This window comes from Carassius gibelio, chromosome A2, assembly GCF_023724105.1.
Source record: "Carassius gibelio isolate Cgi1373 ecotype wild population from Czech Republic chromosome A2, carGib1.2-hapl.c, whole genome shotgun sequence".
Taxonomy (NCBI): domain Eukaryota; kingdom Metazoa; phylum Chordata; class Actinopteri; order Cypriniformes; family Cyprinidae; genus Carassius; species Carassius gibelio.
The window spans coordinates 30,839,719-30,867,591 of record NC_068372.1 but is presented as its reverse complement, the minus strand read 5'-3'; the positions used below and the strand labels follow the sequence as shown (position 1 = coordinate 30,867,591).

Here is a 27,873-nt window from a genome sequence, read left to right as displayed (position 1 = left end):
GTCACTGGTTTAAACATTTTGATTCACTTCAGTTTCATACTTATATTTGTGTGTGTGTTCTGCTCTGAATGTGGATGAATTTGCGTCTCTGTCTCTTATATATATGCAATTCTGACCTGGAGCGACAGTTTAGTTTAAAACTATTTTCTGAAAACTCATCGGTTCAGAGACATGAAATCACAGAAACAGTAATGAGGTCCTGACCTGCGCCGGATCCACGTCGTTCAGCATCACGATAGACGTGCAGTGATAGTCCAGAACCAGACGCCAGAAGTCCTTGACTGTGTTTGGCAAAGGATGCTGGGTAACGATGAACGCAGACGGCTGCTTGTAGCTCTGGAAGAGCAGAAAGAGACGAAGAGATAGTCATCTAATGTTTGAGAATCTGTGCTTCAGTGCACTTCTGAGGTGAGTGATGCTCGTGAGCCGTACGTCCATGAGCGCGGCGTTGATGTAGTTGCTGCTCTCTCCGTCGATGGTGATGAGGAAGGGCAGGCAGCGGTCCGGAGGAAGCACATCCATGCAGCGGTTCTTCTCATGATTCCTCGGCAGCAGAGCGATGCTACAGTCCTCCACACGCAGCGTCGGAGTCACCATGTTCAGCGTCTGACAACACACACACACACATCTTCACTAGACACCATCCCCAGCATTTACATATTATCATGAACCCAAACATTTCATGATTTAATATACACAGACAGCATTCACACTAAAACAACAACAGAAGCAGTCATCAGTAACACAGACGTATATTTGTAGAAATGAAACTTTGTCATGTCAGCTGTAGAATCATGTGATCGTCTCTCACCCTGAACTCTTCTTTGATTGGACTGGAGTTGGTCTGAGGATCCAATCGGTTCATGTCGTAGTAAACGGAGCGAAGCTGATTGGCTGGGATGGTGGTGTCGCCGCAGAGACACGCCTCCAAGATGGCGTCATGAATGAAGACGTACTGCTCCTGACGAACACAAGAGACAACATCCAGCACGACTGAAGACCATCACATCTAATCAGCACAGAACCATTAGAGTGAAACGTTGTTGTTTTTTAAAGAAATTAATACTTTTATTGATCAAGGACGCATTAAATTGATCAAAACTGACAGTAAATACATTTATAATATTGCACAATATTTATATTGCTAATAAATGCTGTTCTTTTGAACTCTCTATTAACCTGCAAATTCTCAAAAAATAAAAGTTAACAAAAATATTATATAAAATTATATATATATAGTTTAATTCATATAACGTTTTAATTAAATTAATGTTAATATAAATGAATTTTATCTAATTTAATATAAACTTTTTCAATTATTATTATAAAATTTGAATTACTGATATGTAAATGTTATATATATATATATTTTTAATTAAATTAACAATATAAAGTTGTAATAATTAATTTGAAAAAATTATAGTAATTTATAATATAAATGTTAATGTGATATAAATATACAAACTAAAAATTGTAAACCAAAATAAATGTTATTAATATAAGGAAATTAAACTTGAATTAGATATTAGAATGATAAAAGATCATGTGACACTGAAGACTGGAGGAATGATGCTGAAAATACAGCGGAGCATCACAGAAATACATTACACTTTAACACAGATTCACACAGAAAACAGATGATTTAGATTATAATAATATTTCACAATTTCTACTGTATTTTTGATCAAACAAACGCAGCCCTGGTGACCAGAAGAGACTCTTACAGAAACACCCCACACTCCTGAATGCAGGGTTGGTCACATACTGCTGTATAATGAATCAGTTCTAGTTTTCTGCAGAAATAAATGCTTGGTTTCCTCGTCGCGGTGCTGTTCTCTCCCTTCATCTGTTTTGTATTCATGGATTTTGTCAGTGTTGCAAATGCAGATGCCGCTGTGATTGCACTCATTTGTTTCAGAGAGACTAAGACGGTATAAAACAGAAAGATCATCAAACTTTATTAGCAGCGAGTCGTCAGCATTTCACCGGAATCACTCTTTTTTGTGGAGCAGACGCGTGTTTGATGGAAATCACTGCTGAAGTGACATTTCCACAGCATCTTGGCCTGTCACTTCTGACGAGGTCAGCGCGTCTCTGATTAGGCATCTGCTGTGACCTCTGACCTTTCCTCTCGCACGTCCAATCCAGACGTGATGTAACCTAAAAAGCACGCAATCAGCAGCGGAGCTCTTATGAGTGTGTATCGTCCCAAATTATTAGTGATGGTTCAAACACGCGTGTAAAAGGTAACATGTTCCCGTCGGGTGTCAAAGCGTGCAAAAACACCTGCGAGCAAAACACACACACACACACACACACACACACACACACACACTGAAGGTCACTGAACTTAAACAGGGTGAATGAGGCTGTGCTTCTCATTAAAAGATCCAAACACAGTCGCTGTGAAACCAGACCAGATGCTGCAGAAACCCGTCAGAAGCTGTAAAAACCAAGCTTTCGCTCTTCAAACGCACCGCGGCTCTTAAAGCACCTGCATCGAGTCGATCAGCTCTTGGTTGAGAGTGTTTATGAGACGCCCACAGGTTAAAATAGCAGCGTTGTGATTGACGTGCTGGAATCAGGAGAGGAACACACACGAGTGCCTTCACTGCTTTCTCCTCGTTTCTAAAGCCTCTTATACTAGAACCATATTTATCCCTCGAAAAAGTCTCTATTCTCTCTCTTGAGTGCCAGGGATCATTCTAACCTCTAACTTTACTCTGATGCATTTGGCAGGCTCAGTGATGTGAAGGTGAAGAGGTCAGAGGTCAAAGGTGAGGGAAGGAGTACCTCGGTCTGGACCATGTTGACTCTTCGAGATCGCAGCTCTCTCACACAGTTATAGATGTCGACGACACCTTCCCGCTCCGCCATGTCCAGCATGATGTCAATCACGATGAAGCAGCCGGTTCGCCCCGCCCCCGCGCTGTGAGCGACCAATCAAAACACAGATTCAGATCAACAGATAAATAGCCAGGGATGAAACACAATAAAATCAGCCCACACTGCAGCATCTGTTTAGAAAGACCTTCCGCTGAATCGTGAGCTGGAAAAGAAATGCTGTTAACATCACCTCAGAATTACTGTCATAAAGAGTTTCTGATTTGTAAAAAATCTTTCTTGAATTCATAATTGTTAGTTTTATATATGTACTGAGAGGTTTCAAGTAACTTTTACATTAGTTCCAAATTTTCTTACTTGATTATAATGTCAACATATAAAAAACAAAACTATAATATGTATGTATATATATGTGTGTGTGTGTGTGTGTGTGTATGTGTTTCATTTCATGTCACGACTTTCACTTGTTTTGCAAGTTTACATCTCGTAATAATTTTTTATTGCTTCTGCCACAGAATAAAATAATAATAAAAGGTAATTGTTACTTGTTATCCCACAATTCTTACTTTATTGCAAATCTGAATATATAAAGTCAGAACTGTGTGAAAAATACTTTTTTATTAAGTGGAAAAATTGTTTTACAAAGAAGTCTCTCTTTTACACAATATTACTGTTTTACTGTATTTTTATTCAAATCAATGCAGTCTTGCTAAGCTGAAGAGACTTCTTTCAAGTTCAGCTTCTTTTAATTTAAATATGTTTTATTGAATTTGAATTAATTATACTTTTGACTGGTAGTGCTGATTTAATAATAACAAACTTCTGTTCAATCTCATTTCAGTGAGTGTTTCATGATGTGCTTTATTTACACTCACATTTCATAAAAACTGAACATGGATTCATTTTATAATAATATACTTATATTTTATATAGATTTTATATAGCAGCTTCTAAAGGCAATTTGAATATTAAAAACAAATGTAATACTAGAAAAACACACATATAATTCAAAATGTATATATTATAAACATATCCAAAATACAATAGAAAAAGTGTAAACAACAACCTAAACAAATGAAATCAGAGACTGAGCTCGTATGTGGTCAGGTACCTGCAGTGGACCGCGATGGGTCCGGCGTTTGAGGGGGATTTGGCTTTGACCCGGCGCACGAATCCCAGCAGACCCGTGGCGTGATAGGGAACGCCGTGATCCGGCCAGCCGGTGAAGTGAAACTGACTGATCTCACGGATCTCATGAGCTCCTCGCTGCAGAACGGACAGAGACTTCATAATCACCTTATATCTGCTGCAGACTCACTAAAATCTGCCAGAACTACTACAGCAGCAGCAGCAAACCAGGAGCTTTTAATTCAATAGAGATAAGGGGAAATATATTTTACGGAAGTTTTGGCACTAACTGTACTCCATACATCAGAATGATCCAAACACAAACAGTGTGACATTTTTATTTACAAATGGTTATATCTCTGAAAAAATATTGGTAAAAAATCTAAAAAAAAATAAATACATAGAGATATGGGGAAATATATTTTACGGAAGGTTTTGGCACTAATTGTACTCCATACTATTTTGCAGAATTTTCTGGCACTAACTGTATTCCATACATCAAAATGACCCAAACTCAAAACATGACATTTTTATTTACAAATGGTTATATATCTGAAAAAAATCTTAAATTAAAAAAAAAAAATGTGTATTTTAAGGGGTTTAAAGCATTTGCAAAGCTTCGTTCCCTAAACTATGCACTTTATATAATTAAGCATCTAATATATGGAGTATTTAAGAGCGTCTCTCACCTTCTCCACTGCAAACGTTCTGATGACGTACTCGGACAGAAGCTGAGTCTCGATCAGCGTCACCTTGATGTCTCTGTAGATCTCGGTGTCATCCGGCCAGTACTTACAGCACTTCACCTGACACACACAAACACACACAGACCCTCATCAGAAGAGCACAGCTTCGAGTCCGGCTCGCAACGGTCAGAACTGCTGTTTCTTCTGAAACTGTCCAAATAAACATGTTGAATAAATCAGCTTATTACACAGCACATTTCATACACAACGGAAATTCAAAGTGCATTAGATGAAAACTATACAAAATAGTTAAAAATGATGGAAGATCTGCAACAGTGTAAATTAAAAATGTTATTGCGTATTGCAATTCATATGTATATGTAAAAGAAATAACTGCAACTTTTTAACTCGCAATTCTGAATTAATCTTGCAATTGTTAGATTATCTCTCACTTTATGGAAATGTCGATGTGGAGATGCATCAGAAACGCTGTCGAAGCTCGTCGTGTCTGACCTTTCCTCTGTGACGGTTAAATGTGATAGCGCTCGGTTTCAAATGTCACCTGATCACATTAAATTAACCCTTCAGCGGCGGTGATGATTAACATCGCGCTCCTGATTAACACACGTATTGATGCTCAGATCAATGCACCGTGAGGATCGTCCTCCATACGCTCTCATTTCAGCAGCATTAACTCCTATTGATTCAATTTCTGAACGCAAAGAGCATCACGGATCAGCATCTGTTACCACAGTAACCACAGATAAACCTCTATCAATAGTTTCATGTTTCTGAAAATAATTTATAGCATTCACAACATTTAATGACTCTAAAATGTCAAGAGATGCAAGCATCAAATCAAAGCCAGACAGATATTTTTACGCCTTCAATTAATGTGTTTACATTCCTTTATCATTATCATTTTATTTAAATATCTATTTAAATAATTTTTTTTAAAATAGTTTTACATTTGAAATATATTTTTAACAAGTTTTGTCAGTAGAATAAATAAATTACAATTAAATTTAAATTAAAGCACTGTGATAAAGCTTCTCCAGAGTTGTCCGCTCGTCTCCTGATGTGTGAGATGGGTGATGAATCTCTCTGTGATGTAATTCACACATTAATGTTCTCATTCACACATTACGCTCAGCTAAATGAGTTCTGCACTTCCAGATGTGACACGATACCCGACCTCACACGCCTGACACTCACAGAGCGACCGGACCGGATCACGGATCACGTCTGGAGTGAGTTCAGCTCTAACTCCATCACACTTCTCACACAACGCAAATAAAACCTCATTATGTGGCAATATAATCCAGTCAGGAGAATCAGAAGACTAGGAACAGCTGCACTAATAACTCTCAGCCTCAGATGCACACGCTCTCCAATACAATAGATCACGAATAAACATTAGCACAGTATATATATGACAACATGATTACAAAATCTGCTTTACAGTAAGACATCGAGCACAACAGAGAGAGAGAGAGAGAGAGAGAGAGAGAGAAGCATGGAGGTTGTGACACTTGCTTTCACGCCAGCGATACTTTGGGTGCAGAAATTAAATTTTCTCCAGCATCATTAGAGCCGGAATGTGATTGGAGACACGAGACGGAGACACACGAGAGTCTCCCGCTGAGACGAACCTCCAAACAACTCCATCTCAGAGTCCTCCTCCGGGATCAGATGACAGAAGAACCATCAGATCCTTTCAGTAATTAGGACCGAATCTGTGTGTGACTGAGTGAGAAAGAGTGTGTGTGTGTGTGTGTGTGTGTGTGTGTGTGTGTGTGTGTGTGTGTGTGCTTGAATATATGGTTTATGTGGATTTAATGTACATGGGGATTTAAAATGTAAACATGGTTTATGAGGTTTACACTGTGTCCCTGTGAACCAAATATCTTTAAAAATCATACTTTGGATGGATGGAACGATAAATGGATTAGCAATAGATGAATGGATGGATAGAGGGATGATTGATGGAGAGATTAATGATGGATGGATAGATGAGGGATAGAGGGATAGAAAATGGATGGATGGATGATTGATGGAGAGATGAGGGATGGAGGGATAGAAGATGGATGATGGATGATTGATGGAGAGATGAGGGATGGAGGGATAGAAGATGGATGGATGGATGATTGATGGAGAGATGAGGGATGGAGGGATAGAAGATGGATGGATGGATGATTGATGGAGAGATGAGGGATGGAGGGATAGAAGATGGATGGATGGATGATTGATGGAGAGATGAGGGATGGAGGGATAGAAAATGGATGATGGATGATTGATGGAGAGATGAGGGATGGAGGGATAGAAGATGGATGGATGGATGATTGATGGAGAGATTAATAATGGATGGATAGATGGTGGATGGAGGGATAAAAGATGGATGGATGGATGATTGATGGAGAGATTAATGATGGATGGATAGATGAGGGATGGAGGGATAAAAGATGGATGGATGGATGATTGATGGATGGACGAGGGATGGAGGAATAAAAGATGGATGATGGATGATTGATGGAGAGATTAATGATGGATGGATAGATGAGGGATGGAGGGATAAAAGATGGATGGATGGATAATGGATGGAATGATTAATGATGGATGGATGGAGGAGAGATGGAGGGATAAAATATGGATGGATGGATGATTGATGGAGAGATTAATAATGGATGGATGGAGGAGGGATAGAGAGATTAGTGATGGATGGATAGATGAAGGATGGATGGATAAAAGATGGATGGATGGATAATGGATGGAATGATAAAAGATGGACGGATGGATAATGGATGGAATGATTAATGATGGATGGATGGATGGATGGATGGATGAGGGATGGAGGGATAAAAGATGGATGGATGATTGATGGAGATATTAATGATGGATCGATAGATGAGGGATGAAGGGATAAAAGATAGATGGATGGATGGATGGATTAATGATTGAGGGATTAAAGATGGATAATGGATGGAGGGATTAATGATGGATGGATGATGGAGGGATTAATTATGGATGAATGATTGATAGAGAGATTAACAATGGATGGATGGATAAGGGATGAAGGGATTAAAGATGGATGGATGGATGAGTGGATGGAGGGACTAATGATGGATGGAGGGATTGACACTTGATGGGTGATGTAGGGATTAATGATGGATAGATAGATAGATAGATAGATAGATAGATAGATAGATAGATAGATAGATAGATAGATAGATAGATAGATAGATAGATAGATAGATAGATAGATAGATAGATAGATAGAATGATAGATGACTGGAGCTCACATCAGATCAGCATCATATAACAGAGCAGCACACACACATCTGCACAGCTGGACCAGAGCAGATCCACGATCACAGCCTCAGCATTAACAAACACATCCCTTCTGATCCGGCACCAGACAACCGTTAGAATCAACACCATTATTAGGATTAACAAATGCATGATGAGCACCAGGACTGATTTGTTGAGTGTTTAACTCATATTTTAGGAGCAAGACATTGATTGAAATGTATGACCAGAAATCATCCTCAACAGATCTACTGCATATGAGCAAATGATTCAATCAAATGATGAGGTTGATTCAGTCTTACTGGTCTACTTTTGAACATGTTGAACTTTAATAATAATTCAATGAATCAGGCTGACTGTAATTAAATTAGCTGATTTCCAATGTGCCTATATTCAATGCTGAAATGTGCAAACTCATTCACAACATTAAATAAACAACTGTTTTATCGTTTAAAAGGATGAAATGTAATTGTCAGAAACTCTGTCTGTAGACTGGGCGGTTTGTGCTGTTCTGTCTGATAATGAGCTTCATTGATCAGTTTCTGGCCACTTCACATTGATGAAGCCCAGAATGCATCATTTACTCTGCAAGTGATCCAGCGGGAGTCGATTTCACACACTCATCTGAATTCCAGACACCAGCCAAACACGCACGCACACACACACACATGTTTGTTTTTGTGTAAAGTGTGTTCATCCCATAGGTGTAATGGTTTTTATTCTGTAGAAACTGTATATTCTATCTCCCTTCACCAACCCTACACCTAACCCTAACCCTCACAGGAAACTTTGTGCATTTTTACTTTCTCAAAAAAACTCATTCTGTATGATTTATAAGTGTTTTGAAAAATGGGGACATGGCTTATGTCCTCAAAAGTCACCCTCTCCTTGTAATACCTGTGTCATACCCATGTCATTATACACACACACACACACACACATACTTGAAAAATACACATAAGTACAGTAACAAAGAAACAATAGTTTGCTACAGTACTGTTCACCACTGGTTATTGATCAGAACTGATCTGAATAATGACTCTATTGTCTCCTGTAGAGCTGTTTTTCATAACTGATGAACTTTGCAACGTCAACACTTTTATTTTCCTGTTCATTACAGTGAAAGTCTGTATCGTATAAAGCGCTACAGACATGAAACACGCGTCTTGATATGATTGTGAATGTAACTCATGAGAGGATGCTGTGGATTTGTGAGATGATGTGTGATGCAGATGTTCGCTCAAACACACGGTCGCCGTTTCAAGCTCACCCTGCCAACTTCCACCAGGTTGGTCACCATGACGATGGTTGCCGTGTTCTCCTGCCACACCATCCTCCAGAAGTCGATGACGGTCTCCTGCATCGGTCCTGAAGAGAGAAAACACACGACCGACTCAAACATGATCAATGACCAATGACTAATTAATCAGAAATACAATTCTTTTCTGTGAACTGATTCTTTTGGGCAGTTTGTTTCAATGAACTGGTTTAATTCACTGTTTCATTCAGTCACACGATGACATAACAGATGCTGGATTATATTTTCGGCTCATTTCCAGTCGGACCGACTGTCAGGCGTCTGAAAGTGAGTTCTGATTCAGTAACCTGTAGATCAAGACACGAACTGATTCACATGATTCAGTCCGATTCAATGAACCGATTCAACTAGTTCACTAAACAGAATCAGTTCAAAAGAATGATTCGTTCATGAGTCAGACATCACTCCGGAGGTTCTGGATTACAGTTAATACTGCTGTGAATAATGTTCAGTTTCTTGCACAGACTGATCATTTCTCTTCATAAGACCTCGATCTATCATCAGGAGCCACGAGGATGGATTCTGTGCGGCCTGTTTATGTGTTTTTGACTCTCAAAGTGATGGCAGCTATTGAAGAGATAAACATTTTCTTTACTGTTCTACTGAAGAAAACACAGTCATTTTGGATGGCCTGAGGGTGAGTAAAATATCCGCACATTTTCATTTAAGGGTGAACTGTCACTTTGAATCACAAACACACACATAAACTTTAATGCTACAATGTTACAATCTCTGCTTCTTGGAACCCAAATATGAAGACAGGAGCAGATTTTTCACAAACTCTATGACAGTGTGTTGATGTTCAGCTGAACTAGTTCACATTCAGGCTGTAAGAGCATCTCCATGTTCGTCAGTCGTGAGGTTTGAAGCGCGCCTCGATGGCTCGAATGTCTTCTCTCACTCCCACTCGGCCGGCCCACGAGTCTCAGGGGACGCTGGGATGATGGGAGGCGAGCAGGACATCTGCTGAGTGGGTTTGTAATGCCACACCGCAGCCTGTCAGACACACGCTCTCATCTCCAACAAACACACACGTGTGACAGTCTGGAGAAGTGTTTCCAGAAACTGCAGCGTCTGCGTGGCATCTGAAGACATGCTTCTGCTTCACACGAGCAAATGATCTGCTACAGAACCTGCTCAAGCTCCTTCAGAAGCAGCAGCAGATTCACTGACTGCTTACAGACTCGCTCCTCACCGGATCTGCTCCACAGCGCCACCCACTGATCAACACGTATCAAATAGTGCTTTGAACTTTTGGTCTCTTTTAATTGATTGGATCTTACAGAACAGAATTATATTCTTCAAAATGAGCTCAAACAAAACGGGCAACATTACAGGGTTAAAATGATTCCCTCATTATTAACTAAATCTAAAACTGTAAAAACATCTTCCGACTTGAAACAAAATACACATTTACTCAAATAAAAATATAAAAAAAAATGTAAACTTATATTATCGTTAGCTAGTTGGCAAAATTTAAATATACTTAAAAACTACAATGTAAAAAAAAAAAAAAAAAAAAAAAAAAAAGGATTTCTCGAAATATTAATCTTAATAATTTTCTTAATAAAACATTTTCCAAAAAAATTAATCTTTAAATTCAACATAAAAAACTTACATTAAAAACTGATAAAAATTACCAAATGCAACAAAATATTGTTTTTTTGTTAATACAGGATATATATATATATATATATATAAAGTCAAATTATTACTAAATTCTAATTATAATATATATTTTTTAAATATTTTTTCCCCCAATATATCTTACATGTCAAGCAAGATATAAATTTATGTCTTAGCAGCACTCTATCTATTTAAGTATAATGTAAATAAGTATTAAAACATGGTTTTCAATGACTTTCTGGTTAAACTACCAATAACTAAAATCTTAAACCTCAATATAAGTAATTTGAATCATTACCAATATTAATCAAATTTGTCAAGACAGTTGATTTAAACCAAAACATTGCAGATTTCATAACCTGCAACACTGGTGAAAAGATGTAAGTTACAGCTAAATCTGTTAAAATCTTAACTTAGCTTTCATCTACTTAGCTTTAATGATTTTAATAATCTTTTAGGAAACATGCAGGAATATGCAGTACACAGAAAAATAAAAGTTAAAATAAAGACCTGATATTATCCGATCTTAATATTGGCCAAATCAGACTGATGCCAAAAACTAAAAGCACTAATGTGAAGCAGTAACAGCAGGGAGCTTCTCTCGCTCCAATCAAGAGTCTTTCACACGAGAAAGCACCGCAAACACTCGATGACGGTCGAGCTCAAAGTCAAGACTGACGCGCACCTGGTGCTTCATTCCCAGAATATCTTCAACGGCACATTACCAGGAAAACAAATGTGCTACTGAACTTATTGGAGAAGTTTCAGCAAAAAATAAGAGAGAGAGGGAAAAAAAACAAGAAGAAACTTTATGCTGAAGTCTGAAGATTCTGCCAAAAAGGGGTAAAAACTGCACACACATCCCGTATCACAAACTTCAGCTGTCAAGAGCTGCTGACAGTCATTTCTGGAAACCCACCATTTCTCATCTGATGTGTGTGTGTGAGTGTGTGTGTGTGTTAGAGAGAGAGCTGCTGAAATCTCCAATAACAGCATAATATAAAACAGACCGATAGACAGTAAGTCGCTGTATGCTCATTAATATTACATGTTTGCAACACACACACACACACACACTGCAGCATTGCTCACCTGCTTTTACTAAAACTATAGTCACTAAACATCAAAACAGAGCAATAAATCCAGAGGAGACCGCTGCTCCACCTGCTGAGACTGTCAGTGCGTTGTTATGTGGTTGCTAAGGTGCTCTATGGAGTCAATATAATGCCGTATATATATACGCAAAAAATTAAGTGTTGCAAAATGAAATAAGGTTTTGAAAACAAAAATTAAAGTATTGTGGAAAATAATTTAGCTTTTTGCAAACAAAAATAAAGAATTGCAAAAGTAAACAAAGAAAAAATTAAGTGTTGCAAAAAAAAAAAAAAAAAACAGCGCGAAAGCAAGATTTTGCAATATGGTCATATCTATTCATGTATTTGCAACGCTGCTTTTATTTTGCGTGTCAGTCTAGTTTGAGCTTGCGATACTGTTTTCCCTTTGCGATTCATTTTTCTGCGTTTCTCGCTCTGTGGCACTGTTTTGACGTGGAGGCGGAGCCAAGGGACGGGGGCGTGTACAACATGCCTCCCTGGAAGTGACATCATCGGTGCGAGACGCAGCTCACTGATCCAGGTCCTGATGAGAAGAGGCTTGCGAGTGGATCGTTTCTTTTTATTCGCTTGACTCCACCCCAAAATGTTGTTTTTTTATTTATTTATGTTTTGTTACACTTCATTTTCTTTTACAAAACTTTATATTTTTTTTTGCGTATATATACGGCATTATATTGACTCCATAGTGCTCTGGATGGATGCTAGGGTTGTGTATCAGACGCTTGATTTGAGGAATGGTTCACGACTGGAGCACGAGCGCTGCACTAGTGCTCAGGACTAGCGGTTTATCACATCACTATCAGCACTACAGTGAGGACTGAACCACACTAATGAACGAGGGAGAGTTACTGATGATTTACTGCTTTTTGCAGGTTTTCTTACACTGATCTAATAACTGTGAGCTCAAGCTGCTGCAGAGAGTCCAGAGCTGCACTTACTGCCAGAGAGAGAGAGAGAGTGTGTGTGTGTGTGTGTGTGTGAAGCTCAACTGGACTGACAGCTGCAGCTCCAAACCTCAGCAGAGAACATCACGCACACACACACACACACACACACACAGAACATCACATTCTCACACTCACTCTCCCTCTCTCTCTCTCTCCCTCTCTCTCACACACACACACACACGTCAAATCTCATTAAGGTGTGAGCTCACCCAAAAAATTGCATTCTGTTCATTTATTTGCCACTTTTAAAAACCCTTCTAAGAAACCTTTATACTGTTTTTTTGTTCTTTGTTAGATTTGACGGCTGTTGATCTTTGTACATTTATTTAGTCTCTGTTTGAGTGTGTGTGTGTGTGTGTGTGTGTATGTGTGCACGTTTGAATTTAAGTTTTTGAAGTTTTAAAAAGTGATTTTTCACTATTATGTATGACAGGATGTGCATTTTCATGGGATTAATTAAAAGATTTTTGTAATGAGATACAATAAAAACTTTTTTGTGCATCAAAACCACTCCTTTCACGATGAAAAACTTGATTTACAAAAGTCTACAAATTAGCTACAGCTGAATGTACACTCATTTCACAGAAAGGATTTTGATCATCTCCAGCATGTTTTATAATAATCCATTATCAAAAACAGATTGTGCATTTTATCACGTTCGTCAAGAACCCAAAATATCGATAAAACACACTCATGGGAAATCAGTCGCTTTACTGAATACTTGCCGCTGGCTAAGAAATAAATAGTTATTAGTTTATAATAGATCTTTTCAAATCCCCATAACAATAACATGTTATTATATTTAAGAGAAAGCTAATACTTCCAGATGTTTGGACTAAGCCACCGCTTTCCGAAAAGAAGGAAAGAAGGGCATTACCTATATAGTAAATCAGAAATAACACGAATTTGTGCATTTAAATGCATTTGAAGGACAAAATTCTTCCAAAGACACATTAATACATGGATCAATAACCCACTGAGTGATAAATCAAATAAAAATGAACATCAGTATTCAATGCAATGTTGAAATGCTTCTTAAAAACAAAATGATTTGAAATGTGTGGCGTCTCCATTTTCTGTTTTCTGTTCTGAATGCATTGTGTTGGTTTTGACGGATATATTTTTAATGCACGAACTATACATTCTGATTCTGATCTTCCTGATTTCTATATATATATTTCTTTTCATTATATTAGTACAAGTTGAAGTAATTTTGAGTAAAGGATGACAGAAAGCTGTTTTTCGGCAGAACTCTTTCATTAGTTGAGTCTCTCTCCTGCAGCAGAAGAGGAATCGTTTCTTCTCATTGGCTAAAGTGATGGTCTTTTATCCGGTCAGATCTCTTGACAGTGACAGTCTTCATACATTATTCTCTTACAAGCGCACAGAGGTAAAAATTTCCCATCAGCCCTGGGTTTCTCCCGGTACGTCTCACACCTCGACCCCAGGGCTCCGTCTCAGGACCGCTTCTGTTCCCACGCTTCACTCCTGTCTGTCTGTCTCTCGTGTCAAGCTCAGAGAGAAGATGATGAATTATGTATCGCTGCAGCTCTCAGAGAATCCTGATGCTGAAGTCCAGCTCCTGTCGGCTCATAAACCCATCCTGAAGTCCTTTATGAAATCAGTCTGACGCCCTGCATTCGTTAAAGCTGTTACTGCCTCACATTTAAAGATGCAACACGTTTAATGATGGAGTGACAGAGAGACAGAGGGAATTAGAGAAGAGGAAGACGAGCGAATGCCTCAGGCGCCACTGAGACATCTATCTGAAGCTGCATGTATGTATATATATATAGAAATTGCACATCTGAATAGATAATGTCCACATATTATATATGACTATATAAGTAATTTAATTTATTTTAATCATATAAATGTAAATAATGAACAGTTTTCAAAGAAACCACTACTTTTAATCATTAAGTATGCATTAAATTGATCAAAAGTGACAGTCAAGACATTTATAATGTAAGAAAAGATTTCTATTTCAAATAAACGCTGCTCTTTTGAACTTTCTGTTCATCTGTGAATCCTGAAAAATTAAATGCATCACAGTTTCCACAGAAATATTGATCAGCAGAACAGTGTTCAACACTGATAATAATCAGAAATGTTTCTTGAGCAGTAAATCATCATATTATTCTGATTTCTGAAGATCATGTGACACTGAAGACTGGAGGAATGATGCTGAAAATACAGCGGAGCATCACAGAAATAAATTACACTTTAACACAGATTCACACTGAAAACTGATGATTTACACTGGAATAATATTTCATATTTTTTAACTGTGTTTTTTATCAAATAAATGCAGCCTTGAGCAGAAGAGACTTCTTTAAAAAAATATTAATAAAATTACCAACACAAAACGTATAATCTTATAACAGGTAGTGTTTAGATTTTGAATAAATGTTTAAATAAATTAAAAGCATAAGCCTCGACACATCTGAGATGAATAGTTCATATATTAAAACACATCTAAACTACAGTACATAAAATATATTTGAAAATAAATGATCTAAAATATGATTGTACATCTTTAAAGTGGTTTGCTGATTTTGTTTGTAAAACAGTTGTGGCAATAAAGCCCTTTGAAGATATTTGAAGAGAGTGAGATGGATGTGTTAGTATGCAACGAAACGCGCTGGGCTCTCGTGTGTGTGTGTGTGTGTGTGTGTGTGTGTGTGTGTATAAGTGTGCTTTAATTGAGACACAGAGGAGAGCAGCATGCAATGCTCTAATAAACAGTTAATTATGCAACTCCCCACATCACACCGGCAGATTGAATCTGCTTTAGAGACCTAACACACACACACACACACACACACACACACACACAGAGAGAGACAGACAGACAGACACACACACACACACAGAGACAGACAGACAGACAGACACACACACACACACACACACACACACAGACAGACAGACAGACACACACGCACACATCCATCAGCTTTAACCCCTGAGTGTGTCTCTGCTGCCACCGCTGGCCCTCGGCAGGCCAGATTAGACGAGTGACAAACGCACCTCTGTTAATCCATTTATTTAATATGCCACTCGTGTGCCACACATCACAGCCAGACCTGATTAATCGCTCCGGAGACGTGAAGGGCAGCTCAACACACACACACACACACACACACACACACACACTCAATCTAACCAAATAAGACCCAGTGGACTTTGGGCATCTGCCTCTAGACAGACATACACACGCGCACACACACACACACACACACACACACTCACAGAGGAAATGATGTCAGGCTCTCACCTTGTGTAGCGATGTAGTGATTCGGCCGGTGATAGCCCTGAAACACACACAGACCATCACATCACATCATCACTTCATCAACTTCCATCAGATGCTCTTCATCCCACCATCATCAGATACGACACTCATTTCCACCTCATGATATCTGTCTCACCTGAGTGTGTGTGTGTGTGTGTGTGTGTGTATAAGGGTCAGTAAAGCTGATTCTGTGAATCTGAACATCTGAATTGGTGGTGACACAAGAAGTTGAGATTGTAATAATAGGAAGACGATTTGACTGACAATGTTATTTTGATTTATAAAGTACTGATTGTATCAAAGCAGCTTTACAGTGTTAAACAGGAAAATATTTAGTCAATAATGCAAGAGGAAAATAAAAAAAAACATGTAATTTTCAGCTAAACTCAGTTTATTGCTGATTCAGTGATGTCATCATCATCAGTTTATCTGTTGAAGACTCGTCAGGAGAAACCAGACTCAGTTGGTGTGTGTGTGAGTGTGTGTGCTTGTGCTCTTGATATAATGTGAGTGTGGCTAGATGTGTGTCTGTGTGTGTGTGTGTGGTGACCTTTGTGAGAAGGTCAATGCTGCTTCTGTACTCACATCAACATAATTAGCATTAATATAATCAGAGTTCTGCTCGCCGTCCAGATTCTGCAGCCGCACGCGTGAGTGATCATCTGTAGACACACACACACACACACACACACACACAGACGGACGTCAGCGTCTCTGACATGATTACACTCTAAATGCTGTGTATATCTGTGTAAATGTCTCTCACACACACGATACGCAAAATCAACTAATCTAGAGATTCTCACAACCCCACAGATCTCAACCGATATAATAGTTCAGTTTTTATATTTAGTAATACATATGACCAGTATATATGATATATTGTTGATTGGGCTACATTAGAGCATTTGAGAAAAATAAAATAAAAATAAATAATATATAAAATATATAAAAATAATAATAAAACTAACAATATAATAATATTTTTTTTAGATACAGCTGCTTTAAATTACATCCAGGTTTCTTTGTTTTTTTGTTTATTTAATTATTCAAACTATAAAAAAATTTATCAATAAAGAATTAACAGTGTAATACTATTGATCTGTATTTCATAATAATTTAATGCTTGTATTTTTGAGATCCAGCTGCTTTAAAAGAAATCCAAAGGATATTTGATATACTTTATATTCTTTTATATTACACATAAAAGTTGATTTGACATAAGCAATGATAGAATCATGAATAGCAGAACAGTCAAACGGCAGAAAGGCATCGCATGATGAAGAACACTGACTGATACACACATGCAATGATGTTCCCGTAGCGGTTCTTCATGCGGTTCTCGTCTTTCTTGGCTGAATCCCAGGGTGCAGACTGACCCTCGAAGAAGCTCTGAGGAGACAGAAACACACAGAGAGACAGAGACACATGAGAGACAGCAGAAACCACATCAGTCCAGCTCCACATCTGCTTCAGTCCTGTACGCCGAGGACAACGGGGCGAGGTCAGAGCAGCTAACACACACAACTGTTCCTCTCGGAGCCATCCATCCTTCACACACAGGTGAAACAGACACGTCTCATCTGAGAATCAAAAACCTCGTCATAAAGAGCACGAATCCCAGCGGTGCAGCGCTGCTCGACGTTAACTAAAGAAACTGAAGGAAAAACAATCACTGCGATATTTCGCCTTGTTTTCCATTAAAAAGAATTCTTACCCATTCTTAAAAAAATTACATTACATTCAGTTTAACCTCTGCTTAAACAACAGCTTCTCAAGAAACTTCAGTTTTTACTGAAAAACAAGACAAAAAACTGATTTAAAAAGCTGATCTGGATGAACACACACACACTCACACTCACTCACTCACACTCACACAGACTCACTCACTCACTCTCACTCACGCACTCACTCTCACGCACTCACTCAAACTCACTCACCCTCACTCACTCACCCACTCACTCTCACTCACTCTCACACTAACACTCACTCACACACTCACTCAGACTCACTCACTCACTCACTCTCACACACTCACTCTCAAGCACTCACTCTTACTCACTCACACTCACTCACTCACCCACTCACTCTCACTCACACTCACTCACTCACACACTCACCTTCACTCACTCACCCACTCACTCTCACTCTCACTCACTCACTCACTCTCACACTCACTCAAACACTCACACTCACTCTCACTCACTCACACACACACACTCACACACTCACTCACTCACTCACACACACTCACTCTCACTCACTCACTCTCTCACTCACACTCAGACACAGACTCACTCACTCACTCTCACTCTCACTCACTTAAACACACTCACACTCACTCTCTCACTCACTCACAAACACACTCACTCACTCACACTCACTCACTCACACTCACTCACTCACTCTCACACTCACTCTCACACTCACACACTCACTCACCCTCACTCACTCAACCACTCACTCTCCCTCACACTCACTCTCTCACTCACACTCACACTCACTCACTCACACACTCACTCACACACTCACCCACACAGGTGAGACAGATATCATGAGGTGGAAATGAGTGTCGTATCTGATGATGGTGGGATGAAGAGCATCTGATGGAAGTTTTGGCAGAGACATAAATGTTGTGCTTTGCAAAGCTTGCTGGTTCAGTATTTATTAGCTTAATTTTCAATGTTTCCATGGTATACTGAAAAACAATGATAAGATGTATAATGAATAATGGTAGTTTTAAAGGCTTTTATCAGCAAATACACACACACACATACACACAAATATCAAAAAACACTGAAATGTATTTATTTATTGTGAAAAGTAAATTTCTTTGGCCAATGAAGCTTTTAGCAATTATTTTAAATGCATCTGATCACTCTACACAATAATCTAGAAACAATGTGAATGAACACCACATCAGCTGAAGAGCAGCGACCTTTTAAAACAAACACTTTATGTCACTATTATGTCTGTAGTATTATAGTTTTTGTTAGTATAAATTGAATTTTTTACTTTAATTTTAGTTACAGTTCATAAATTCATTAATTATCATTTATTTTCATTTATGGGGAATGTTGCCTTGGCAACTATATGTTTTTTTTTTCAACATTTGATTATAATCGAGCATCAACATGAAGAATTAATGTTCAACTGTGTGCTCAGACTGTGTTTTACTGAATGGAAACGTTCTACAGATCTAGTTGTTTTTCTCCCTCTATAACTTTAATATTCAGAACACAATGGAAAGATCTCCTAATGAGACGAGCTCCTTTGTTCTTCTCTTTGGAATCAAACGGTTATTTAATGTTATGAAGATGAAGAGCAGTTTGACATCGATTCGAGCAGATGACTGACGACACTTGCTTTGACCATGTGACTCCTCAGAGACCAATGATTCATCTGCATTCCCATCATTAATTCATGCCAGAAAACTTAACTAATGATCGCTCACATCTAACCCAGATCATCAGCATGATTGGCACTTTAGAACCTCAACTTCATCACTTTATGTGTTTTATTTTCATTTTTCAATCGTTCAACTGCTGGATTTATGATAAAAAAAAAATGCTGAAGCTGAAGATCTTGAAAAACATCACAGACCAAAATGTTCAATCAGAAAACTCCTGTGAGACTACACTTTATACACTTTAACCTATTTCTATAAGAGTCCAACATATTCCATAACAAATCACTAATATTTGACCATTTTAAGATTAAGAACATCATAAATTTATATATTTTATAATTTTATTAACCATGATTAATTTTGTGATTTCAGATGCTTCAAGAATTGTACATTCTTAAAAAAAGAAATATAAGTTCAAACTGCAACTTTATCTTGTGTTAATTTAATTTAATCTAATTTACTTTAAAGTTGTTAATTTAAGTTAATTTAATTTAATTTTGTGATTCCAGAAGTTTCAACTGAAACTGATTTCAAATTATTTCAAACAAAACAAGCTTTAAATATAAGCGAAAACAATTAAAAATCAAGCCACTTCATATATTAATTAAAACCCATAACAATCGCACTATATTTTTCATTGAAGAAACAGGATTCTTGGGGAACCTGGATAAACAGTATGAGAAAAAGTCATGGAAATAAAAAAAAATCTTAAACTGAATATAAATAATTTTTTACAAATATACATTTTCCAAGTTATTCCACATGCTAAGGTATTTTATTGGATAGAAATTGCAAGTAAAAGTGTTTGTAAAAACCCTGATCCAGTAAATCATGACTGACTGGAAAATTTTGCAGACTGACAGGTTAAAAACAGCAGGAACACTGCAGAACATTCAGCTCTTAAAACTCCTGGAAAAGAAACTAAAAATGTCTTGAAAGTAAAACTTTCTCTTGAGATATTGTTTTGGATGATGGGAGTCTCGGGGTCAAAAGGTCAATTCAGACGCTTAATAGCCGTCAGTAATCACCACTCTGAGTTTGTGCAGAGGAATGAACGTGATTTTAGCAAAATGAAAATGAAGAGCCTTAGAATCTCTCATAATTTGTGAAGGGAGGTGAGCAGATGAAAACACACACACACACACACACACACACACACACACACACAGACAGAGAGAATCTTCAGTCCAGTGACTCTCATTATGCTGGATGTGAGTCATATGACCAGGAGAAATACACACACACACACACACACACACAAACACAGTCCAGCCATGTTCGGATATGTCCATCAAATGCTTTCACACAAATCACAGTCTTCATTATCAACATCATCATCATCAGTGTCTCTCAGTTACAAAAGAACCAAACGAAGTTTGATCTTACCTCATTGATCTGCTCCAAAGAGAACCAACAGAACCAGAAGAGAGAGACACAGTGTGTAAGTCAACAATAACACAATCCACACACCCACACACGCATGCACACACAGACACACACACACACAAGTCATTATATGAACCCTGGAGGCTTCACAAAGGCCAGGTGTGTTTTTGTCACTGTGTGCCTGACATCTTCATCTATAATACAGCAGAGAGAACCTGACTGGAGATGGAGGATAGGAGAGGGGTTGATGGGAGAACCAGGGGAGATGTGAGAGGAGGTGATGGGAGAACCAGGGGAGATGAGAGAGGAGGCGATGGGAGAACCAGGGGAGAGGAGAGAGGAGGCGATGGGAGATCCAGGGGAGAGGAGAGAGGAGGGGATGGGAGGACCAGGGGAGAGGAGAGAGGAGGTGATGGGAGATCCAGGGGAGAGGAGAGAGGAGGGGATGGGAGGACCAGGGGAGAGGAGAGAGGAGGGGATGGGAGAACCAGGAGAGACGAGAGAGGAGGCGATGGGAGAACCAGGGGAGATGTGAGAGGAGGCGATGGGAGAACCAGGGGAGATGAGAGAGGAGGCGATGGGAGAACCAGGGGAGAGGAGAGAGGAGGCGATGGGAGAACCAGGGGAGAGGAGAGAGGAGGGGATGGGTGAACCAGGGGAGATGAGAGAGAGGAGGCGATGGGAGAACCAGGGGAGATGAGAGAGGAGGGGATGGGAGGACCAGGAGAGACGAGAGAGGAGGTGATGGGAGAACCAGGGGAGAGGAGAGAGGAGGGGATGGGAGAACCAGGAGAGACGAGAGAGGAGGGGATGGGAGGACCAGGGGAGAGGAGAGAGGAGGGGATGGGAGGACCAGGAGAGATGAGGTGATGGGAGAACCAGGGGAGAGGAGAGAGGAGGGGATGGGAGGACCAGGGGAGAGGAGAGAGGAGGGGATGGGAGGACCAGGGGAGAGGAGAGAGGAGGGGATGGGAGGACCAGGAGAGATGAGGTGATGGGAGAACCAGGGGAGAGGAGAGAGGAGGTGATGGGAGAACCAGGAGAGAGAAGAGAGGAGGCGACGGGTGAACCAGGGGAGATGAGAGAGAGGAGGCGATGGGAGAACCAGGGGAGACGAGAGAGGAGGTGATGGGAGAACCAGGGGAGATGAGAGAGTAGGGGATGGGATGGGAGGACCAGGTGAGAGGAGGTGATGGGAGAACCAGGGGAGACGAGAGAGGAGGTGATGGGAGAACCAGGGGAGACGAGAGAGGAGGGGATGGGAGGACCAGGAGAGATGAGGTGATGGGAGGACCAGGGGAGATGAGAGAGGAGGTGATGGGAGAACCAGGGGAGAAGAGAGAGGAGGGGATGGGAGAACCAGGGGAGATGAGAGAGGAGGTGATGGGAGAACCAGGGGAGATGAGAGAGTAGGGGATGGGATGGGAGGACCAGGTGAGAGGAGGTGATGGGAGAACCAGGGGAGACGAGAGAGGAGGTGATGGGAGAACCAGGGGAGACGAGAGAGGAGGGGATGGGAGGACCAGGAGAGATGAGGTGATGGGAGGACCAGGGGAGATGAGAGAGGAGGTGATGGGAGAACCAGGGGAGAAGAGAGAGGAGGGGATGGGAGAACCAGGGGAGACGAGAGAGGAGGTGATGGGAGAACCAGGGGAGATGAGAGAGTAGGGGATGGGATGGGAGGACCAGGTGAGAGGAGGTGATGGGAGAACCAGGGGAGACGAGAGAGGAGGTGATGGGAGAACCAGGGGAGACGAGAGAGGAGGGGATGGGAGGACCAGGAGAGATGAGGTGATGGGAGGACCAGGGGAGATGAGAGAGGAGGTGATGGGAGAACCAGGGGAGAAGAGAGAGGAGGGGATGGGAGAACCAGGGGAGATGAGAGAGGAGGTGATGGGAGAACCAGGGGAGAAGAGAGAGGAGGTGATGGGAGAATCAGGAGAGACAAGAGAAGAGGCGATGGGAGGACCAGGAGAGACGAGAGAAAAGGCGATGGGAGAACCAGGAGAGAGGAGAGAGGAGGTGATGGGAGAACCAGGAGAGACGTGACAGGAGTGAATGAGGATGATGAGGATGATGATGAAGATCAGTGCTTCTCAACCTCTTTGACCCTGTCCCACACAATACATGAAAGCTCTCTTATATATATGCTAATATATCACCAGCAGTGTTTCTTCTGTAAGGTTTTATTTTATTTATTTATTACCATGATTTTGTGATTCTAGATGTTTCAGGAACTTTACATTCTTAAAAAACAGTTATTAAGGGGGACAAAAAAATATACATTGATCGTGTTCTCTTAGCATTTTTATAAACTTAGATTTTTTTTATTTTGTAACTACAAACATTTTAAGAATTTTACTCTCTCTCTCTCTCTCTCGCTCTCTGCTTTTTAATAAAGTTATATTTTAAAAATTGTATTACGTTATTATTTTAACCATGATTCATTTTGTGATTCCATATGTTTAAAGACATGCTTTCATGAACAAAAAAAGTTATAGAAGGGGAAATGTTTTAAAAAGAAATATACGTTTTAGCATAGATTTTAGATGGAACTGAATTTAATTTTTAATTCTTTAATTTTAACCATGACTCATATTTTGATTCCAAAAGGTTAAAAAATTACATTCTTGAATGTAAATAAAATAAATTTTATAAATAAAATATATTAATTTAGGAGACCTCATTGTGGGCCCCGGCCCCTGGTTGAGAGGAACTGATATAGTGTCAATCATGCTGCATTACTGCAATTCTGTGTGTGTGGGTGTGTGTGTGTGCGTGTGTGTGTGTGTGTGCAGATTTAACCATATTTTGGAGACAAATAGAGGTGAGCTAAATCGAGTATGTCCTGAACTGTAAAAATTACAGAAAAATAAGATATGTAAAAATGATTTGATTACAGTACAGCAGAAGTCTATAGAATGTCCCCATTTGGAAAACGTGCAGTAAATATGTGTGACTCTTGTGCAGCAGCAGCTGATGTGAACACACTCTCAGACTAACAAACTGACTCAACAGAACAAAGAGAAACACACTCATCTTCACCATCATCATCATGATGAATGACATAATCAGGAATGAGCGGCAGTGAGGATGACAGGATCGATGAGCTCTTACCTCATACTCCTCTTTGAAGCCGTAGCCCTCGGCGCATTTCATCTGCGTGATGTGCTGCAGAAGGTCGGCCACACGGATGGCGGGATGCAGCTGGCCCGTCTGGTACGGCACGTCCACGGCCTCGCGCTTGCACAGCGAGTGTGTGTGTGAAGAGTGTGTGTGCGTGTGAGACTGCACAAGGCTGCTGGTGTCACTGGTCAGGGTTTGAGTCTCGTCTGCAACACAGGACAGAAAATATATGCAATGACATTGTGGCGGTGAAACAAGTCATGCTTACAGTAACACTTACGCTTCCTTTTACAGTGACTTCAGTCACATGACTTCGCAAACAGACCCTAACAAATTTAAATGTACAAAATCAATAATCAAAAGAATACTTTACTAAAAATAAAAATGCGCCATTATTTATTCAGACTCACATTATTCCAAACCTGCATGCTGTGATTTCAATGTGAAATTATGTTTATAATATAAATACATAATATAATATTATAATATGAAAACTAATAATATACAAATATTTTATATATATATATTATAATACAAATTTTTGAAATAATCAATGTAAGTTTATATAGTTTTATTTATAAAAAAAAATTATGTGAAAAAAAAAAACATTCATATAACCCTAGCCTCTGAAACTCAGCCTAAACTGGATGTAGCTGGCTTAAGCTGGTCTTCCAATCCTCCAACCCACCAGCCTGCTAAACCAGCCAACCAGCTTGGAATGGTTTTAGCCCTTTTTTTCAGCAGGGATATGATGCTCTATGTAAGAGACAGACTGAAATTTAAGCAGTTATTCAGTGTAAATCCAGAAACATAACAGAAAATTAACATCTTTGAGGTTTGGAACAACATGAGAGTAAGCAAATAAAGACAAAATGTACATTTTTGGATAAACTTTTCTTTTTGTATAAGTAAGGCAAGACACTTCAGGTGAAAAGGACAGAAATGTAGTTAATAATTATCACCAAAGCATTGTTTTTAAGGCATTATTTTTTTAAGAGATACTTGTATAGTTTTTGGTAGTATTTTGAATCAGACTTAATTTTTATGTTTTCTGCTTTCATGGTAACTTTAAAGTTTTTGTAATTTTGTAGTGCTTTCACATTTTTGTTAGTTCCAATATTGTTTTTTTGTTGTTGTAGTTTTTATTTTATGATGTTATTATTATTTTATATTCTTTAATTTGCATACATTTCCAGAACATAAATCTGAACAATAGATAAAGCCAGGATGAAAATTATTGTTTGATTTGGTTGACTTAATAGAGATAAAGTTTTTTTTATCTCAAATGATTTTTGGATTTCTCATCTTATCACTACATAAATCAGAAAATACTGTCAACAGACAGAAAATAATACATTTTCGCCATGTTTTATAGGAATTAAATGTTGTATAAATCAGTGTAATTGGTAAATAAACAAACCCCCTCACTAAAACCCCTTAGAATATAGATAGGAATAAAACTCTAAGTTTTGGAATGTGCAAGTGTTACTGAAATGGAGATAAAACCTCACCAACGTTAAAGATATGCATTTCTACCTTGTTTTTAGGACTGAAATGTTGTATAACTCAGGGTGAATAATAATGAACAAACCCCTCAGTAAAAACCTTGAGAATAAAGATATTAATAAAACTCTAAGTTTTGGAATGTGCAAGTATTACTGAAGTGGAGATAAAACCTCACCGTCTTTAAAGATATGCATTTTTACCTTGTTTTTAGGACTAAAATGATATATAAATCATTGTGAATGATATATGAACAAACCCCTTGGTAAAAACCTTCAGAATATAGAGAGGAATAAAACTCTAAGTTTTGGTGAATGTAAGTGCTGCTGCAGTGGAGAAACAAGCTAATTGCCTTTAAAAATGTGCATTTTTACCACGTTTTTAGGAGTAAATTGTTGTATTAATCAGTGTGAATGATATATGAACAAACCCCTCAGGAAAAATCTTCAGAATATAGAGGTGAATAAAACTAAGTTTTGGTGAATGTAAGTGCTGCTGCAGTGGAGAAACAAGCTAATTGCCTTTAAAAATGTGCATTTTACCACGTTTTTAGGAGTAAATTGTTGTATTAATCAGTGTGAATGATATATGAACAAACCCCTTGGTAAAAACCTTCAGAATGTAGATATAAATAAAACCCTAAGTTTTGGTGAATGTAAGTGCTGCTGCAGTGAAGAAACAAGCTAATTGCCTTTAAAAATGTGCATTTTTACCACGTTTTTAGGAGTAAATTGTTGTATTAATCAGTGTGAATGATATATGAACAAACCCCTTGGTAAAAACCTTCAGAATGTAGATATAAATAAAACCCTAAGTTTTGGTGAATGTAAGTGCTGCTGCAGTGAAGAAACAAGCTAATTGCCTTTAAAAATGTGCATTTTTACCATGTTTTTAGGAGTAAATTGTTGTATTAATCAGTGTGAATGATATATGAACAAACCCCTCAGGAAAAATCTTCAGAATATAGAGAGGAATAAAACTCTAAGTTTTGGTGAATGTTAGAGCAGGTGAATTGGAGATTAAAACTTTTAAATATATGTATTGTAACTAAAATCTACAGATGACAATATATAAAGTGCAATAATGTAAACGCTTGTGTGTTTTGAGCAGTGCAATGTTTCTCCTGTAGTGTCTTTGCCTTAATTGCCTGAATTTTTTCAGTTAATCAATCAGTGTAAAAGAAAGCGCTTGATTGGTTTCCCATTCATTGGCGATGGATGATCATGACACGACGTTGCAGGAAGGGTGGATGAGTGGATGTGGAGGGAGGGAATCGATTGACTGCCCCGCTCGTTCATTCCTTTGTGAAATATCACGTGATAAAACTTCAAAGAAACACAGCTAGAATCGGCCTGTCTGTCTGTTTCGACCCTGATCTGAGATCTGCCATGAGGCCTGGGTGCTGTCAATCAACAGCAAAGCATGAGCGGATAATCGAGCGTGTGATGATGGATGTTCAGAGCCACACGGGCCAAAGCACAACAAGCCAAATCAAAGAGCAGAAACACGATGAAGATGAACACGGGAGGAGGATGATGATGAAGATGAGGTGGACTAGTGATGCTGTAAAGCCAATGGAGGGAGAGGAATGGGACACTAATGAAACACACAACCTCTGTCACGCTGATGAACTTACCATTAATGGGGACTTTTTAAGCAGATACATTAGAGGTTAAACGAGAGACAGAGAGAGAGCGAGAGACAGCCAGAGAGAAGAGAGAGAGAGAGAGGAGACAGGGTATAAGCAACAAATACACCAAAGAGAACTAGCAGAGCTCTGATCAGTCGCAGGGCGATCGGGGATCCGGGTGTTATGGGACTCAAATCACAATGAAGGAGAAAAATGGGTTTCAAAACAAAAGAAGAAATGCAAATAAAACTGATGAACATTGCAGTCGCTTCATGGAGATCTACAGAGCAGCTGCCTGGATTGAGTGTGCTGAGGTCAAAGGTCACACGGAGACCAATCATTTGTCAAATTACATGACCTCACCCTTAAAAATGATAAACAAAAATACAACTTTAATGGGGATTAAGATGATATTTGCTGAACTCAATGTGCTTTGTGCATTGTATTACTGGCTTCAAGACAATAAATGCATTTAATTAGAATTTAAAATGAAGATAATTAAAAAATATAATAAAAATAACTAACTACATAAATAATTTTATTATTGCTAT

General features: G+C 38.9%; 1 protein-coding gene across 2 annotated transcripts in view; it reads right to left on the bottom strand.

The window, feature by feature from the left end:
- LOC127938595 (receptor-type tyrosine-protein phosphatase mu) overlaps nt 1-27,873 on the bottom strand; it is a 160,973-nt gene that overhangs the window by 4,259 nt on the left and 128,841 nt on the right. For both annotated transcript variants that reach the window (XM_052535310.1, XM_052535317.1), the window contains 11 exons: nt 24,181-24,395; nt 17,573-17,660; nt 16,854-16,930; nt 16,251-16,287; nt 9,235-9,332; nt 4,662-4,778; nt 3,956-4,110; nt 2,794-2,929; nt 812-961; nt 433-606; nt 205-336 (listed from right to left, as the gene is read on the bottom strand). In XM_052535310.1, the coding sequence (XP_052391270.1) occupies nt 205-336; nt 433-606; nt 812-961; nt 2,794-2,929; nt 3,956-4,110; nt 4,662-4,778; nt 9,235-9,332; nt 16,251-16,287; nt 16,854-16,930; nt 17,573-17,660; nt 24,181-24,395 (1,379 nt within the window). The remainder of the gene's footprint in view (nt 1-204; nt 337-432; nt 607-811; nt 962-2,793; nt 2,930-3,955; nt 4,111-4,661; nt 4,779-9,234; nt 9,333-16,250; nt 16,288-16,853; nt 16,931-17,572; nt 17,661-24,180; nt 24,396-27,873) is intronic.